The following is a 20900-nucleotide window of genomic DNA, read 5'->3' on the forward strand; positions in this document are numbered from 1 at the left end:
AATGAAAATCATAACAAACATTCTCTCAGACCACAGTGCAATCAAATTAGAACTCAGGATTAAGAAACTCACTAAAATCCACACAACTACATGGAAATTGAACAACCTGCTCCTGAATGACTACTGGGTAAATAATGAAATACAGGTAGAAATAAATAAGTTCTTTGAAACCAATAAGAACAGAGAGACAATGTATCAGAATCTCTAGGCCACAGCTAAAGCAGTGTTAAGAGAGCAATTTATAGCCCTAAATGCCCACAAAGGAGAACTGGAAAGGTCTAAAATCAACACCCTAACATCACACTTAAAAGAACTAGAGAAGCAAGAGCAAACAAATTCAAAAGCTAGCAGAAGACAAGAAATAAGTAAGATCAGAGCAGAACTGAAGGAGACAGGGACACAAAAACCCTTCAAAAATGTCAAGGAACCCAAGAGCTGGTTTTTTGAAAAGATTAACAAAATAGACGGACCACTAGCTAGACTAATAAAGAAGAAAAGAGAGAAGAACCAAGTAGACACAATGAAAAACGATAAATAGAGATGTATACAGCGAATACTGTAAACATCTCTATGCAAATAAATTAGAAAATCTAGAAGAAATGGATAAATTCCTGGACACATACACCCTCCCAAGGCTAAACCAGGAAGAAGCCAAATCCCTGAATGGACCAATAACAAGTTCTGAAATTGAGGCAATAATTAATAGCCTACCAAGCAAAAAAAAAAGTCCAGGACCAGACTGATTCACAGCCGAATTCTACCAGAGATACAAAGAAGAACTGGTACCATTCCTTCTGAAACTATTCCAAACAACAGAATAAAAAGGACTCCTCCCTAACTCATTTTATGAGGCCAGCATCCTCCTGATACCAAAACCTGGCAGAGAGACAATAAAAAAAGAAAATTTCAGGCCAATATCCCTGATGAATATTGATGCGAAAATCCTCAACAAAATACTGGCAAACCAAATCCAGCTGTACATCAAAAAGTTTATCTATCACGATCAAGTCAACTTCATCCCTGGGATGCAAGGCTTGTTAAACATACACAAATCAATAAACATAATCCATCACATAAATATAATCAATGACAAAAACCACGTGATTATCTCAATAGATGCAGAAAAGGCCTTTGATGAAATTCAACATCACTTCATACTAAAAATTCTCAATAAACTAGGTATTGATGAAACATATCTCAAAATAATAAGAGCTATTTATAACAAATCCATAGCCAATATCATACTGAATAGGCAAAAGCTGGAAGCATTCCCTTTGAAAAGCAGCACGAGACAATGATGTCCTCTTTCACCACTCCTATTCAGCATAGTATTGGAAGTTTTGGCCATGGCAATCAGGCAAGAGAAAGAAATAAAGGGTATTCCAATAGGAAGTGACAAAGTCAATTTGTCTCTGTTTGCAGATGACATGATTGTATATTTAGAAAACCCCGTCGTCTCAGCCCAAAAACTCTTTCAGCTGATAAGCACTTCAGTAAAGTCTCAGGCTATAAATTCAATGTGCAAAATTCACAAGCATTCCTATACACCAACAATAGACAAGCAGAGGGCCAAATCATGAGTGAACTCCCATTCACAATGGCTACAAAGAGAATAAAATACCTAGGAGTACAACTTATAAAGGACGTGAAGGACCTCTTCAAGGAGAACTACAAACCACTGCTCAAGGAAATAAAAGAGGACACCAACAAATGGAAAAACATTCCATGCTCATGAACAGGAAGAATCAATATTGTGAAAATGGCCATACTGCCCAAAGTAGTTTATAGATTCAATGCTATTCCCATCAGGCTACCAGTGACTTTCTTTGCAGAATTAGAAAATACTACTTTAAATATGGAACCAAAAAAGAGCCCGTATAGCCAAGACAATTCTAAGCAAAAAGAACAAAGTTGGAGGCATCACACTGACTTCAACTATACTACAAGGCTACAGTAACCAAAACAGCATGGTACTGGTGCCAAAACTGATAGACCAATGGAACAGAACAGAAACCTCAGAAATAACACCACACATCTACAACCATCTGATCTTCGACAAACGTGACAAAAACAAGCAATGGGGAAAAGATTCCCTATTTAATAAATGGTGCTGGGAAAACTGGCTAGCCATATTTTGAAAACTGAAACTGGACCCCTTCCTTACATCTTATACAAAAATTAACTCAAGATGGATTAAAAACTTAAATGTAAAACCCAACACCATAAAAACCCTAGAAGAAAATCTAGGCAATGCCATTCAGGACATAGGCATGAGCAAAGACTTCATGACTAAAACACCAAAAGCAATGGCAACAGAAGCTAAAATTGACAAATGGGATCTAATCAAACTAAAGAACTTCTGCACAGCAAAAGAAACAATCTTCAGAGTGAACAGGCAACCTACAGAATGGGAGAAAAATTTTGCAATCTACCCATCTGACAAAGGTCTAATATCCAGAATCTACAAGGAACTTAAACAAATCAACAAGAAAAAAAACACCACCAAAAAGTAGGCAAAGGATATGAACAGACACTTCTCAAAAGAAGACATTTATGTGGCCAAAAAACATATGAAAAAAAGTTAATCATCATTGGTCGTTAGAGAAATGCAAATCAAAACCACAATGAGATACCATCTCACGCCAGTTAGAATGGCGATCATTAAAAAGTCAGGAAGCAATAGATGCTGGAGAGGATGTGGAGAAACAGGAACACTTTTACACTGTTAGTGGGAGTGTAAATTAGTTCAACCATTGTGGAAGACAGTGTGGTAATTCCTCAAGAATCTAGAATCAGAAATACCATTTGACCCAGCAATCCCATTACTGGGTATATACCCAAAGGATTATAAATTATTCTACTATAAAGACACATGCACAGACATATTTATTGCAGCACTACTTAGCAAAGGCTTGTAACCAATCCAGATATCCATCAATGATAGAATGGATAAAGAAAATGTGACACATACACACCATGAAATACTATGTAGCCATAAAAAAGAATGAGTTCATGTCCTTTGCAGAGACATGGATGAAGCTGGAAGACATCATTCTTCGCAAACTAACACAGGAACAGAAAACCGAACACCACATGTTCTCACTTATAAGTGGGAGTTGAACATGAGAACACATGGACACAGGGAGGGGAATATCACACACTGGGGCCTGTCAAGGGGTGGGGTGCAAGGGGAGGAAGAGCATTAGGACAAATACATAATGCGTGCGGGGCTTAAAACCTAGATGATGGGCTGATAGGTGCAGCAAACTACCATGGCACATGTATACCTATGTAACAAACCTCCATGTTCTGCACATGTATCCCAGAACTTAAAGTAAAATAAAAGAAAAAAAAAGAAAAGAATCACGATCACTCTTCAAGTATGTTGTGTCCATACCAACATAAATACATCTTTGAGAGTTATATGAATTGTTTAATGTTACAAATACTCTCAACTGCAGTTTGCAAGCTAATTCATGAGTACCCCCAGAGCCGCTAATTAAAACACACAAAAGAGCAAGAAAATGAATATTCAGGACTACCTGGAAATAATCTTTTGAATTCATGTTTTCCAAAGGGAGACATTTGAAATGTTGGTTTGTCTTACTTCAATTCTTCCATCGCTCACACCTCCCTACACTTCAAAGTAGTGTCCATCTCTAACTTTAACAGAACAATCCACAAACCTTTACACTCAGCTGCCTTTGTTTCAGGCACCCCGGCCAAGAAATGTGGACAAGCATTTCCCTGGGGCCTTAGCAGTGTTAGTCATGAGAGTCAGTATTTAGGATTATGAATTACAAGGTACCAACACCAAGCACAGGATCCCAAGTGACAAAGACACTCACTTATGACTTAATCATTCTTTTCTGAGTGTAATAGCTTCTAATATGTAGAACCCTCAAAAAGCACTCAGGGCAGAAGCCCCTCTTGCCTCACTGAGAGGGTATATCTCGCCTACTTACCATCTGGTTCTTCTCACTATACCTCCAATGCCAGGATTTCCCTAAAAAAATTATCTTGTGAAGTATGAATGCTTTTGGTGAGGATCACACTTCAGGGGATCATTTCACACCATAACTATCTATAACATTGTAACAGGGATTCTGTGTGAGCAACCAGGCTCAAGAATGGGGAGAATGGAGTCAATAAATCAGTAGGTTAACTAACGCTTATAATAATCTATTGCATATTTCATAATAGCCAGAAGAGAATAATTCCAATGTTTCTAGCATGAAGAAAAGACAAACATTTACAATGATACATATCCAAATTACACTAATTTGATCTTTACAAACACAAAATTTATCATGAAAATATGCACAACTATTATGTATCAATTAAAATTAAAACTATAAAGGTAAAAATAAAATAATGGGTAGAATGGATGAGAGGAAGGTTTAGAGACCTGGAAGAACAGAGGTCATGGTTGAGGATATGGGGGAGGCCCCCAAAAGAAGCTTTAGGACTGTTGGGGGTAAACTCTGCCCTAAAAATCTTCACATGTGCCCCAGGCTATAAGTGTTCTACCCAACAGAGAACTACAGAGGCCCTAGCTGCGGAGACTCCTGTGTGAAACATAAAGTAGAATAACACTTCATCAAGGCCCGGTGGTTCACATTGGAGGCTACTGTGCGTTTGGGATAGGGAGATGGATAAATAGGTAATCTGTATTTTTCAGATAGTTGAAAGTGTTTTTTAATACCCATTGTTCATTTAAAAAAGTTATTAGTGTTTTGGGGGTGTATTTTGCCTTGGAGGAGGTGCCTTGCAACAGAAGTTTGATCATGTCACTCTCTCAATTAAAGTCCATACATGGCCTCAAAATCCCTGAATGATTTGCTTTGCACCCACACTGACTGCCACCCTTTCCTCATCTTGTGGCCCTCATGAAGACGATGGATAAGCCATGTGCTTTTAATTCTTTAGCAAGCAGTTTCCTGCCACTAAGCCATTGGTCTTTCCAATATGTTGGAAACATAAACATTCTGCCTGAAATAAGTGTTCTTCCTCCCTGTCTTGGCATGGCCAGCTCCTTGTCATTCTTCCACCTCAGTTTACATATCCTTACACCTTGCAGCAGCCTTCCTTCCTGGCCACCTCACCTCAAGTAGGAAACACCTTCACATACACCTTATCCTCTGTCCCAGCTCTTCCGTTCTTCCTTGACTTTACAATCTTTGCCTCAACATTTGATTATCTGCTATGCACACTGTCATTTTTGCCTGGATAAACCAGAATGTGAACTCCATGATCTTGTTCTGTCTTGTTCTCCCAGGTACCTTCATTGTGTCTAATGGAGTCCCTGGCAGAAAGTAAATACTCCATTAATAAAAAGTCTCAAAATAACTGCAGTTCCTCGGAGGATATATTCTTGACATAATGGATACTCTATGAATGCTGTTCCTTCCTCAGGTAAGCTTGCAGAGTACCGAACAGGACTCAATGGCAAATAAAACGTATGCCATCATGAGATTTATGGGAAATAACAGTTTGATAGGTATGGATTGTGGCCACAAAATAAGTAGTGTCTTTTAATATCAGTGTGTCATTTCAAATACATGAATATACTGGAGCAGAATTCAATATTGCCTGGAGTCTTAAAAATCATCTGGCATGACACATAACACCCTCCCAAGACTAAACTAGGAAGAAGTCGAATCCCTGAATAGACCAATAACAGGTTCTGAAATTGAGGCAATAATTAATAGCCTACCAACCAAAAAATGTCCAGGATCAGAAGGATTCACAGCCAAATTCTACCAGAGGTACAAAGAGGAGCTAGTACCATTCCTTCTGAAACTATTCCAATCAATAGAAAAAGAGAGAATCCTCCCTTAACTCATTTTATGAGGCCAGCATCATCCTGACACCAAAGCCTGGCAGAGAAACAATAAAAAAAGAGAATTTTAGACTAATATCCCTGATGAACATTGATGTGAAAATCCTCAATAAAATACTGGCAAACCGAATCCAGCAGCACATCAAAAAGCTTATCCACAATGATCAAGTTGGCTTCATCCCTGGGATGCAAGGCTGGTTCAACATATGCAAAACGGCCGGGAGCGGTGGCTCACGCCTGTAATCCCAGCACTTTGGGAGGCCGAGGCGGGCAGATCACGAGGTCAGGAGATCGAGAACATCCTGGCTAACACCGTGAAACCCCATCTCTACTAAAAATACAAAAAATTAGCCAGGCGTGGTGGCGGGCACCTGTAGTCCCAGCTACTCAGGAGGCTGAGGCAGGAGAATGGCGTGAACCCGAGAGGCGAAGCTTGCAGTGAGCCGAGATCGTGCCACTGCACTCCAGCCTGGGCGACTGAGTGAGACTCTGTCTCAAAAATAAATAAATAAATAAATAAATAAAATAAAATAAAATAAAAAACATATGCAAATCAATAAACGTAATCCATCACAAAAACAGAACCAACAACAAAAACCACATGATTATCTCAATAGATGCAGAAAAGGCCTTCGACAAAATTCAACACCCCTTCATGCTAAAAACTCTCAATAAACTAGGTATTGATGGGATGTATCTCAAAATAATAAGAGCTGTTTATGACAAATGCACAGCCAATATCATATTGAATAGGCAAAAACTGGAAGCATTCTCTTTGAAACCCGGCATAAGACGAGGATGCCCTCTCTCACCACTACTATTCAACATAGTGTTGGAAGTTCTGGCCAGTGCAATCAGGCAAGAGAAAGAAATAAAGGGTATTCAATTAAGAAGAGACAACGTCAATTTGTCTCTGTTTGCAAATGACATGATTGTATATTTAGAAAACCCCATCGTCTCAGCCCAAAATCTCCTTAAGCTGATAAGCAACTTCAGCAAAATCTCAGGATACAAAATCAATGTGCAAAAATCAAAAGCATTCCCGTACAACATTAGTAGACAAACAGAGAGCCAAATCATGAGTGAACTCCCATTCACAACTGCTACAAAGAGAATAAAATACCTAGGAATCCAACTTACAAGGGATGTAAAGGACCTCTTCAAGGAGAACTACAAACCACTGCTCAGTGAAATAAAAGAGGACACAAACAAATGGAAGAACATACCATGCTCATGGATAGGAAGAATCAATATCGTGAAAATGGCCATACTGCCCAAGGTAATTTATAGATTCAATGCCATCCCCATCAAGCTACCAATGAGTTTCTTCACAGAATTGGAAAAAACTGCTTTAAAGTTCATATGGAACCAAAAAAGAGCCCACATCTCCAAGACAATCCTAAGTCAAAAGAACAAAGCTAGAGGCATCACGCTACCTGACTTCAAACTATACTACAAGGCTACAGTAACCAAAACAGCATGGTACTGGTACCAAAAAGATATATAGACCAGTGGAACAGAACAGAGGCCTCAGAAATAATACCACACATCTACAACCATCTGATCTTTGACAAACCTGACAAAAACAAGAAATGAGGAAAGGATTCCTTATTTAATAAATGGTGGTGGGAAAATGGTTAGCCATATGTAGAAAGCTGAAACTGGATCCTTTCCTTACACCTTATATAAAAATTAATTCAAGATGGATTAAAGACTTAAATGTAAGACCTAAAACCATAAAAAACCCTAGAAGAAAACCTAGGCAATACCACTCAGGACATAGGCAGAGGCAAAGATTTCATGACTAAAACACCAAAAGCAATGATAACGAAAGCCAAAATAGACAAATGGGATCTAATTAAACTAAAGAACTACTGCAGAGCAAAAGAAACAATCTTCAGAGTGAATAGGCAACCTACACAATGGGAGAAAATTTTTGCAAGCTACCCATCTGACAAACGGCTAATATCCAGAATCTACAAAGAACTTAAACGAATTTACAAGAAAAAAACAACCCCATCAAAAAGTGGGCAAAGGATATGAACACACATTTCTGAAAAGAAGACATTTATGCAGCCAGCAGACACATGAAAAAATGCGCATCATCACTGGTCATCAGATAAATGCAAATCAAACCCACAATGAGATACCATCTCATGCCAGTTAGAATGGCCACCATTAAAAAGTCAGGGGCCGGGCGCAGTGGCTCAAGCCTGTAATTCCAGCACTTTGGGAGACCGAGACGGGTGGATCACGAGGTCAGGAGATCAAGACCATCCTGGCTAACACGGTGAAACCCCATCTGTACTAAAAAATACAAAAAACTAGCCAGGCCAGGTGGCAGGCGCCTGTAGTCCCAGCAACTCGGGAGGCTGAGGCAGGAGAATGGTGTAAACCCGGGAGGTGGAGCTTGCAGTGAGCTGAGATCCAGCCACTGCACTCCAGCCTGGGCAACAGAGTGAGACTCCGTCTCAAAAAAAAAAAAAAAGTCAGGAAACCACAGATGCTGGAGAGGATGTGGAGAAACAGGAATGCTTTTATACTGTTGGTGGGAGTGTAAATTAGTTCAACCACTGTGGAAGACTGTGTGGTGATTCCTCAAGGATCTGGAACTAGAAATACCATTTGACCCAGCCATCCCATTACTGAGTATTACCCAAAGGATTATAAATCATGCTATGATAAAGACACATGCACACATATGTTTACTGTGGCACTATTCACCATAGCAAAGACTTGGAACCCACCCAAATGTCCATCAATGATAGATTGGATTAAGAAAATGTGGCACATATACACTATGGAATACTATGCAGCCATAAAAAGGGATGAGTTCATGTCTTTGTAGGGACATAGATGAACCTGGAAACCATAGTTCTCAGCAAACTATCGCAAGGGCAGAAAACCAAACACTGCATGTTCTCACTCATAGGTGGGAATTGAACAATGAGAACACATGCACACAGGGCAGGGAACATCACACACCAGGGCCTGTTGGGGGGTGGGGTTTGGGGGAGGGATAGTATTAGGAGAAATACCTAATGTCAATGATGAGTTGATGTGTGCGGCAAGCCAACATAGCACTTGTACACCTATGTGACATACCTGCATGTCATGCACATGTACCCTAGAACTTAAAGTATAATAATAAAAATAAATAAATAATCTGGCATAGTGTCATGGACCTGGTGTACATATTTTAAGTGCGAGACTTTTAACAAACTAAATCTTCATAAATGTTAGAACTTATTTATATTTTATTCTCTGGAAACAGGTAGACTGTTAGCAGATAAACAGTGAAAAAGTAAGTCTTTCTCTATTCCCATAAGTAGGGACAATAAATAAAGGCCATCCGTCCTTTACTTATTTTTTTTTATGTGTACATAAATACATACAAGTATACCTTGTATTTCTTTTCTTTTTTTTTTTAATTATTATTATGCTTTAAGTTCTAGGGTACACGTGCATAACGTGCAGGTTTGTTACATATGTATACTTGTGCCATGTTGCTGTGCTGCACCCATCAACTCGTCAGCACCCATCTACTCGTCATTTACATCAGGTATAACTCCCAATGCAATCCCTCGCCCCTCCCCCCTCCCCCCTTCCCATGATAGGCCCCGGTGTGTGATGTTCCCCTTCCCGAGTCCAAGTGATCTCATTGTTCAGTTCCCACCTATGAGTGAGAACATGCGGTGTTTGGTTTTCTGTTCTTGTGATAGTTTGCTAAGAATGATGGTTTCCAGCTGCATCCATGTCCCTACAAAGGACACAAACTCATCCTTTTTTTATGGCTGCATAGTATTCCATGGTGTATATGTGCCACATTTTCTTAATCCTGTCTGTCACTGATGGACATTTGGGTTGATTCCAAGTCTCTGCTATTGTGAATAGTGCCGCAATAAACATACGTGTGCATGTGTCTTTATAGCAGCAGGATTTATAATCCTTTGGGTATATACCCAGTAATGGGATGGCTGGGTCATATGGTACATCTAGTTCTAGATCCTTGAGGAATCACCATACTGTTTTCCATAATGGTTGAACTAGTTTACAATCCCACCAACAGTGTAAGAGTGTTCCTATTTCTCCACATCCTCTCCAGCACCTGTTGTTTCCTGACTTTTTAATGATTGCCATTCTAACTGGTGTGAGATGGTATCTCATTGTGGTTTTGATTTGCATTTCTCTGATGGCCAGTGATGATGAGCATTTTTTCATGTGTCTGTTGGCTGTATGAATGTCTTCTTTTGAGAAATGTCTGTTCATATCCTTTGCCCACTTTTTGATGGGGCTGTTTGTTTTTTTCTTGTACATTTGTTTGAGTTCTTTGTAGGTTCTGGATATTAGCCCTTTGTCAGATGAGTAGATGGCAAAAATGTTCTCCCATTCTGTAGGTTGCCTGTTCACTCTGATGGTAGTTTCTTTTGCTGTGCAGATGCTCTTTAGTTTAATGAGTTCCCATTTGTCAATTTTGGCTTTTGCTGCTGTTGCTTTTGGTGTTTTAGACATGAAGTCTTTGCCCATGCTTATGTCCTGAATGGTACTACCTAGGTTTTCCTCTAGGGTCTTTATGGTTTTAGGTCTAACATTTAAGTCTCTAATCCATCTTGAATTAATTTTCGTATAAGGAGTAGGAAAGGATCCAGTTTCAGCTTTCTACTTATGGCTAGCCAATTTTCCCAGCACCATTTATTAAATAGGGAATCTTTTCCCCATTTCTTGTTTCTCTCAGGTTTGTCAAAGAGCAGATGGCTGTAGATGTGTGGTATTATTTCTGAGGACTCTGTTCTGTTCCATTGGTCTATATCTCTGTTTTGGTACCAGTACCATGCTGTTTTGGTTACTGTAGCCTTGTAGTATAGTTTGAAGTCAGGTAGCGTGATGCCTCCAGCTTTGTTCTTTTGACTTAGGATTGTCTTGGAGATGCGGGCTCTTCTTTGGTTCCATATGAACTTTAAAGCAGTTTTTTCCAATTCTGTGAAGAAACTCATTGGTAGCTTGATGGGGATGGCATTGAATCTATAAATTACCTTGGGCATTATGGCCATTTTCACGATATTGATTCTTCCTATCCATGAGCATGGTATGTTCTTCCATTTGTTTGTGTCCTCTTTTATTTCACTGAGCAGTGGTTTGTAGTTCTCCTTGAAGAGGTCCTTTACATCCCTTGTAAGATGGATTCCTAGGTATTTTATTCTCTTTGAAGCAATTGTGAATGGAAGTTCATTCATCATTTGGCTCTCTGTTTGTCTGTTACTGGTGTATACGAATGCTTGTGATTTTTGCACATCGATTTTGTATCCTGAGACTTTGCTGAAGTTGCTTATCAGCTTAAGGAGATTTTGGGCTGAGACAATGGGATTTTCTAAATATACAATCATGTCATCTGCAAAGAGGGACAATTTGACTTCTTCTTTTCCTAACTGAATACCCTTGATTTCTTTCTCTTGCCTGATTGCCCTAGCCAGAACTTCCAACACTATGTTGAATAGGAGTGGTGAGAGAGGGCATCCCTGTCTTGTGCCAGTTTTCAAAGGGAATTTTTCCAATTTTTGCCCATTCAGTATGATATTGGCTGTGGGTTTGTCATAAATAGCTCTTATTATTTTGAGGTACGTTCCGTCAATACCGAATTTATTGAGCGTTTTTAGCATGAAGGGCTGTTGAATTTTGTCAAAAGCCTTTTCTGCATCTATTGAGATAATCATGTGGTTCTTGTCTTTGGTTCTGTTTATATGCTGGATTATGTTTATTGATTTGCAAATGTTGAACCAGCCTTGCATCCCAGGGATGAAGCCCACTTGATCATGTTGGATAAGCTTTTTGATGTGCTGCTGAATCCGGTTTGCCAGTATTTTATTGAGGATTTTTGCATCGATGTTCATCAGGGATATTGGTCTAAAATTCTCTTTTTTTGTTGTGTCTCTGCCAGGCTTTGGTATCAGGATGATGTTGGCCTCATAAAATGAGTTAGGGAGGATTCCCTCTTTTTCTATTGATTGGAATAGTTTCAGAAGGAATGGTACCAGCTCCTCCTTGTACCTCTGGTAGAATTCAGCTGTGAATCCATCTGGTCCTGGACTTTTTTTGGTTGGTAGGCTATTAATTATTGCCTCAATTTCAGAGCCTGCTATTGGTCTATTCAGGGATTCAACTTCTTCCTGGTTTAGTCTTGGAAGAGTGTAAGTGTCCAGGAAATTATCCATTTCTTCTAGATTTTCCAGTTTATTTGCATAGAGGTGTTTATAGTATACTCTGATGGTAGTTTGTATTTCTGTGGGGTCGGTGGTGATATCCCCTTTATCATTTTTTATTGCATCTATTTGATTCTTCTCTCTTTTCTTCTTTATTAGTCTTGCTAGTGGTCTGTCAATTTTGTTGATCTTTTCAAAAAACCAACTCCTGGATTCATTGATTTTTTGGAGGGTTTTTTGTGTCTCTATCTCCTTCAGTTCTGCTCTGATCTTAGTTATTTCTTGCCTTCTGCTAGCTTTTGAATGCGTTTGCTCTTGCTTCTCTAGTTCTTTTAATTGTGATGTTAGAGTGTCAATTTTAGATCTTTCCAGCTTTCTCTTGTGGGCATTTAGTGCTATAAATTTCCCTCTACACCCTGCTTTAAATGTGTCCCAGAGATTCTGGTATGTTGTATCTTTGTTCTCATTGGTTTCAAAGAACATCTTTATTTCTGCCTTCATTTCGTTATGTACCCAGTAGTCATTCAGGAGCAGGTTGTTCAGTTTCCATGTAGTTGAGCGGTTTTGATTGAGTTTCTTAGTCCTGAGTTCTAGTTTGATTGCACTGTGGTCTGAGAGACAGTTTGTTATAATTTCTGTTCTTGTACATTTGCTGAGGAGTGCTTTACTTCCAATTATGTGGTCAATTTTGGAATAAGTGCGATGTGGTGCTGAGAAGAATGTATATTCTGTTGATTTGGGGTGGAGAGTTCTGTAGATGTCTATTAGGTCTGCTTGCTGCAGAGATGAGTTCAATTCCTGGATATCCTTGTTAACTTTCTGTCTCGTTGATCTGCCTAATGTTGACAGTGGAGTGTTGAAGTCTCCCATTATTATTGTATGGGAGTCTAAGTCTCTTTGTAAGTCTCTAAGGACTTGTTTTATGAATCTGGGTGCTCCTGTATTGGGTGCATATATATTTAGGATAGTTAGCTCTTCCTGTTGAATTGATCCTTTTACCATTATGTAATGGCCATCTTTGTCTCTTTTGATCTTTGATGGTTTAAAGTCTGTTTTATCAGAGACTAGTATTGCAACCCCTGCTTTTTTTCTGTTCTCCATTTGCTTGGTAAATCTTCCTCCATCCCTTTATTTTGAGCCTATGTATGTCTCTGCGTGTGAGATGGGTCTCCTGAATACAGCAGACTGATGGGTCTTGACTCTTTATCCAGTTTGCCAGTCTGTGTCTTTTAATTGGAGCATTTAGTCCATTTAGATTTAAGGTTAATATTGTTATGTGTGAACTTGATCCTGCCATTATATTAACTGGTTATTTTGCTCGTTAGTTGATGCAGTTTCTTCCTAGCCTAAATGGTCTTTACATTTTGGTATGTTTTTGCAATGGCTGGTGCCGGTTGTTCCTTTCCATGTTTAGTGCTTCCTTCAGGGTCTCTTGTAAGGCAGGCCTAGTGGTGACAAAATCTCTAAGCATTTGCTTATCTGTAAAGGATTTTATTTCTCCTTCACTTATGAAACTTTGTCCGGAGCTGCACGCCCCGGCCATAGCGAATAATAATTAAGGATTAAACGCCCGAGCTATATTCATTTCCACCCCATACCTTCTCCCTAGATTTACCTTCTTCCCTGTATTAATACCGCCATTAAAAGATGGCGCTCTTCCTGCTTCTTCTTCATTCATTTTTCCCGTGCCCGCGAAAATTACTACCTGACAGCGCAGGCGCAACATGACGTCCGACCGGAGAAACCGAAACCTATCTGACCGCACCCTCCGCAATGAGGTCATTTCCGCCTTAGCCCAACCCCTTCCCCTCCAAATGTATATAAGGCATTGCATTACCGCCATTAAACGAGACTTGATCAGAGCACTGTCTTGTCTCCATTTCTCGTGTCTCTTGTTCCCCAAATTCCCACCCCCTCCTCCAGGGCCTACACTGACTATCCCGTGGGCCGGGATACGTGGCACCCGAACAGGGACCTGGAAATGAGGGACTCCGTGAGGAAGAGGATGCCAAAGGACGGTCAACCGCTAACGAAGACAAAAGGAGTCAAACTCTTCCGATCACCGCGGGAACCTGCCGCGTCAGAATCGAAGGTAAGTGACGCGTCCGAAATGGGACAAGAATTAAGCCAACATCAAATATATGTAGGACAATTAAAAGAGGCTTTAAAGATACGAGGAGTAAAGGTTAAAGGTAATGATTTGTTTAAATTTTTTGATTTTGTAAAAGATACTTGCCCTTGGTTCCCACAGGAAGGAACTATTGATATTAAAAGATGGCGTAGAGTAGGGGATTGTTTGCAGGACTATTATAATACTTTTGGGCCAGAAAAAATTCCTGTAACCGCCTTCTCTTATTGGAACCTCATTAGAGATTTAATAGATAAGAAGGAGGCCAATCCGCAAGTTATGGCTGCGGTCGCTCAGACAGAGCATATTTTAAAGGTTAGCTCCCGCTCTAACCTCGCAAAGCCTCCGCAAGATACGGAGGAGGATCTCATTTCCCTCGAAAGTGATCATGAGGAAATCAAGTCTCCTTCTGTAACAGATAATGAAATACCACACGAAAACAAACTAAAAAAATACCCAATTTTACAGATGCTTCAAAAGGAGGAGGAAATTAATAAGCCTAATCAATCGGATATAAATTGGGATGATTTAGAGGAAGAGGTGGCTAAATATCACAACCCTGATTTGCCTCCCTTTACTTCATACCCACCCCCATATAATAAGACACATAATGAGGCTTCTGCGCCCATTGTTATGGCAGCAATAGATCCTAAAGAAGAATTAAAGCAAAAAATTGCTCAACTAGAAGAACAGATTAAACTTGAAGAGTTACATCAATCATTGATAATTAGGCTCCAAAAGCTAAAAACAGGAAATGAAAAAATACCTAACTCAGACGCTATGGAGGGTTCCTTGCGCCCACTTCAGTGGCCTGGACAACATGTTCCAAGAGGGGGGTTAGTTGCTAGCCGACATAGAGAAGACTCCTCCCCCAAAGACGTTTTTCCGGTCACTGAAACCATAGATGAACAGGGACAGGCTTGGAGGCATCATACTGGATTTGATTTTACTATTATAAAAGAGTTAAAGACTGCTGCCTCTCAGTATGGGGCTACTGCTCCATATACTCTTGCTATAGTGGAATCTGTAGCTGAGAATTGGCTCACTCCTACAGACTGGAATACCTTAGTCAGGGCAGTTCTTTCTGGGGGAGACCACTTAATTTGGAAGTCAGAGTTCTTTGAAAATTGTAGAGATACAGCTAAAAGAAATCAACAGGCAGGAAACGGTTGGGATTTTGATATGTTAACTGGTTCAGGTAATTATGCAGACACTCAGGCCCAAATGCAATATGACCCTGGACTGTTCTCACAAATCCAGGCTGCTGCTACAAAGGCCTGGAGAAAACTTCCCGTTAAAGGAGATCCAGGGGCCTCACTCACAGCGGTTAAACAAGGACCCGATGAGCCATTTTCAGACTTTGTGCATAGACTTATGACCACGGCAGGTAGAATCTTTGGAAATGCAGAAACGGGTGTAGATTATGTTAAACAGTTAGCTTATGAAAATGCTAACCCCGCCTGCCAAGCGGCAATCAGACCTTATCGGAAAAAAACAGATTTAACAGGATACATTCGCCTTTGTTCAGATATTGGGCCCTCATATCAACAAGGCCTAGCAATGGCCGCCGCTTTTAGCGGCCAAACAGTAAGAGATTTCCTCATTAACAAAGGTAAAGATAAAGGGGGATGTTTTAGATGCGGTAAAAGGGGACACTTTGCAAAAGATTGCTGTGAAAACCAAAATAAGAGTCCAGAAGCAAAAATCCCAGGCCTTTGCCCAAGGTGTAAAAGAGGAAGGCACTGAGCAAACGAATGTAAATCTAAAACTGACAGTCAAGGAAATCCTTTACCCCCCAGGCAGGGAAACGGGATGAGGGGCCAGCCTCAGGCCCCGAAACAAGCATATGGGGCAGTCAGCTTTGTTCCAGCCAGCAACAGCAATCCATTTCAAAACTTAGTAGAGGAACCCCAGGAAGCGCAGGATTGGACCTCAGTTCCACCTCCCACACAATACTAACACCTGAAATGGGACCGCAAACCTTAAATACCGGAATATATGGACCCTTACCACCTAACACTTTTGGGCTACTTTTAGGAAGAAGTAGTGTCACCATGAGAGGCTTACAAGTCCTCCCTGGAGTTATCGATAATGATTATGAAGGAGAAATTAAAATTATGGCCAGAGCTATTGATAGTATTATTACTGTCCCTCAAGGGGTTAGAATAGCTCAGTTACTCCTGCTACCTTTGGTTAAAACAGATAATAATATCCAATACTCTAATAGAAATATAAAAGGTTTCGGATCATCAGATATATATTGGGTGCAACCAATTACAAATCGAAAACTCTCTCTAACCTTATGGTTAGACGGGAAGGCATTCACTGGACTAATAGACACAGGGGCTGATGTAACTATCATTAAACAGGAAGATTGGCCCTCTCATTGGTCTACTACAGAAACTTTAACTCACTTGAGAGGAATTGGACAAAGCAGTAATCCTAAACAAAGTTCTAAATACCTAACATGGACAGATAAAGAAAACAATTCAGGCCTCATTAAGCCATTTGTCATCCCTTATCTACCTGTTAACCTTTGGGGGCGAGATCTGCTCTCTCAAATGAAAATTATAATGTGTAGTCCAAATGATATAGTTACTGCACAAATGTTAACTCAAGGATACACCCCTGGTAAAGGTCTTGGAAAAGGAGAGAACGGTATCCCACAGCCTATACTGGTTTCAGGACAACTTGATAAAAAGGGGTTTGGAAATTTTTAGCTCAGGCCACTGACATACCTGCACCCCAAAGGTGCGCTGACCCCATTACTTGGAAGTCAGATGAGCCCGTTTGGGTTGATCAGTGGCCTTTGCTCAATGATAAACTAAGTGCTGCCCAACAGTTAGTGCAGGAACAACTAGCAGCAGGACATATTGAGGAAAGTAATTCCCCTTGGAATACACCTATTTTTGTTATTAAAAAGAAGTCTGGTAAATGGAGACTTTTACAAGATTTAAGAGCAGTAAATATCACTATGATCCTTATGGGTGCCTTACAACCAGGATTGCCTTCACCGGTTGCGATTCCTCAAAAATATTTTAAAATCATTATTGACCTTAAAGATTGCTTTTTTACAATTCCCCTTCACCCTGCTGACCAGAAAAGATTTGCCTTTAGTCTTCCATCTACAAATTTTAAACAACCAATGAAGCGTTATCAATGGAAAGTCTTACCTCAGAGTATGGCCAATAGTCCTACCTTGTGTCAAAAATATGTAGCTGCCGCTATAGAGCCAGTCAGAAAAACATGGGCACAAAGGTATATTATACATTATATGGATGATATTTTAATAGCAGGAGAAATTGGCGAACAAGTCTTACAATGCTTCGCCCAACTCAAACAAGAGTTAACAGCAGCCGGACTACAAATAGCCCCAGAAAAAGTACAATTACAAGATCCATACACTTATCTTGGTTTCCAGATTAATGGACCCAAAATCATTAATCAAAAGGCCGTTATACGTCGTGATCATTTAAAAACTTTAAATGATTTCCAAAAATTACTGGGAGACATAAATTGGCTTCGACTGTACTTAAAGCTCACCACAGGAGAGTTAAAACCTCTTTTCGATATATTAAAAGGAGACCCTAATCCAAAATCCCCCAGGTCCATTACTAAAGAAGCATTAATAACACTCCAACAGGTAGAACATGCCATTGCAACACAATTTGTTACCAGTATTGATTATTCTCAGCCATTAATATTCCTTATTTTTAACACAACAATAACCCCTACTGGCCTATTTTGGCAGAACAATCCCATTATGTGGGTACACCTGCCCTCCTCCCCTAAAAAGGTTTTGTTGCCTTATTATGATGCCATAGCTGATCTAATTATCTTGGGAAGAGAAAACAGTAGAAAATACTTTGGAATAGAACCCTCTACCATTATACAGCCCTACACTCAATCACGCATCCACTGGCTGTTGCAAAATACGGAAGCCTGGCCAATTGCTTGCGCTTCTTATACTGGCGTGATTGACAACCATTACCCACCTAACAAACTTATTCAATTTTGTAAACTTCATGCGTTTGTATTTCCCCATATTACCAGTAAAGAACCTCTCAATGACGCATTACTAATTTTCACTGATGGATCTTCCACAGGACTTGCCGCTTATACTTACAATAATGTAGTCGTTAAATTCCAGACCACTTATACATCAGCTCAGCTGGTCGAATTGCAAGCTATAATTGCAGCACTATCAGCTTTTCCTTGTCAGCCACTTAACTTTTATACAGACAGCGCCTACTTGGCTCATTCAATACCCCTCTTAGAGACCGTGTCTCAAATTAAACATATTTCAGACACAGCTAACCTATTTTTACAATGTCAACAACTTATCCGAAAAAGGACTACTCCCTTTTTTCTTGGGCATATTAGAGCACATTCAGGATTACCGGGACCTCTAACACAAGGTAACGCAACAGCTGACACAGCAACAAAAACCATAGCCACAGTCACTACAGACAATTTGCAACAAGCACAAAAAGCACATGCCTTACATCATTTAAACGCCCAAACCTTAAGACTTATGTTTAAACTTACCAGAGAACAAGCTCGACAAATAGTTAAACAATGCACCAACTGCATTGTTTAACTATTGTTAAACAATTGTATAACATATTTACCTGTTCCTCATCTAGGAGTTAACCCCCGAGGACTCATCCCCAACGAAATTTGGCAAATGGACGTTACTCACCACTTAGAATTCGGTCAACTAAAATATATCCATGTATGCATAGACACCTATAGTGGATTCATCAGTGCAACTCTCCAAACAGGAGAGGCCACCAAACATGTCATAGCTCATTTATTACACTGCTTTTCTATTTTAGGAATACCCAAACAAATCAAAACAGATAATGGCCCCAGTTATATAGCCAAAACCTTCTTACAATTTTGTAATACCCTACAAATTAAACATACCACCGGCATTCCCTATAATCCCCAAGGACAAGGTATAGTAGAAAGAGCTCATCTGTCATTAAAAACTATTATCACAAAATTAAAAGGGGGGAGCTGGTACCCCGTGAAGGGTATCCCCAGAAACATACTCAATCATGCCCTGTTTATCCTTAATTTTTTAAATTTGGACAGTCATAGAAAATCGGCTGCCGACCGTTTCTGGCATCCTGAATCTCAAAAACAGTTTGCAATGGTAAAATGGAAAGATCCACTTGATAGTTCATGGCATGGCCCCGATCCAGTTTTAATTTGGGGAAGAGGCTCAGTATGCATCTTCTCACAAAAAAATGATGCAGCCAGATGGCTGCCTGAAAGATTGGTAAGACAAATAAATCATAACCATTGTCAGTCCAGGGAAGATAAATCTCCCTGAGAAGTTCTTTCCTTCTTGTTTTTCAGAAAATGAAGCCTAACATGAAATTCCTTTGGAGAATAATCGCTCTATATAACATAGTGACAGTCTATGCAGGTTTTGGTGACCCTCGTAAGGCAAAAGAATTATTACAAAAACAATACGGCCAGCCTTGTGATTGCAGAGGGGGACAAATATCTGAACCTCCGTCAGATAGAATCACCCAGGTGACCTGCACAGGCAAGACAGCTTACCTAATGCCAAACCAGTTATGGAAATGTAAGTCTACCCCAAGAGATACCTCACCTAGCGGGCCGCTCCTAGAATGCCCTTGTAGCTCTTTCCAATCTTCTGTACATAGTTCCTGTTATACCTCCTATCAACAATGCAAATCAGGCAATAGAACATATTATACGGCCACGTTACTAAAAACACAAACTGGAGGCATCAATGATGTACAAGTATTAGGATCCACTAATAAACTTGTACAATCTCCTTGTAACGGCCAAAAAGGAAAGCCTGTTTGTTGGAGCACTACCGCCCCCATTCACATTTCTGATGGAGGAGGCCCATTAGATATTGCAAGAATTAAAACCATCCAGAAAAAATTAGAAGAAATTCATAAAGCTTCATATCCTGAACTTCAATATCACCCTTTAGCCCTGCCTGAGCTTAGAGATAATTTTAGGCTCGATGCCCAAACCTTTGATATCCTCAATGCTACTTACAATTTACTTCAAATGTCCAATACAAGCCTGGCCCACGATTGTTGGCTTTGTCTTAAAATGGGCCCCCCTATTCCTCTAGCCATACCTAACCTTTCATTGCCCTATGTCAATTACTCAAATGAATCCTTAGTAGATAATTCCTGTCCTATTACCCCCCCCCTTAGTTCAACCGATGACATTTTCTAATTCCTCTTGCCTCTTTTCACCATCATATAATAACACTAAAGAAATTGATTTAGGCTATGCTGTGTTTGGCAACTGTACTTCCATAATCAATGCCACCAACCCTTTGTGTGCTATAAATGGCTCCGTTTTCGTTTGTGGAAACAACATGGCATATACGTATCTACCTACAAGTTGGACAGGGCTTTGTGTTCTGGTCACTCTTCTCCCCGACATTGATATCATCCCTGGAGATGAACCTATCCCCATCCCCGCTATTGAACATTTTATTTATAGACCGAAACGAGCCATACAATTTATTCCCTTGTTGGCTGGACTAGGAATCACCACTGCTTTTACTACAGGAGCCACAGGCCTAGGAGTCTCACTAACCCAATATACTAAATTATCTAATCAATTAATTTCAGATGTACAGACCTTATCTATACAAGATTTACAAGACCAAGTAGACTCGTTAGCTGAAGTAGTTCTCCAAAATAGAAGAGGTCTAGATTTGTTAACG

General features: G+C 39.9%; 1 protein-coding gene across 1 annotated transcript in view; it reads left to right on the forward strand.

Annotated features, from left to right (window-relative positions):
* Positions 1 to 20401, forward strand: part of LOC126956186 (uncharacterized) — a 41842-nt gene extending 21441 nt beyond the window's left edge. Inside the window, exons 3-4 of the mRNA XM_050793004.1 lie at positions 13963 to 14131; positions 19535 to 20401. Of these exons, the coding sequence (XP_050648961.1) occupies positions 13963 to 14131; positions 19535 to 20401 (1036 nt within the window). The remainder of the gene's footprint in view (positions 1 to 13962; positions 14132 to 19534) is intronic.
* The last annotated feature ends 499 nt before the right edge of the window (positions 20402 to 20900 follow it).

This window comes from Macaca thibetana, chromosome 6, assembly GCF_024542745.1.
Source record: "Macaca thibetana thibetana isolate TM-01 chromosome 6, ASM2454274v1, whole genome shotgun sequence".
In the NCBI taxonomy this organism is placed as follows: Eukaryota; Metazoa; Chordata; class Mammalia; order Primates; family Cercopithecidae; genus Macaca; species Macaca thibetana.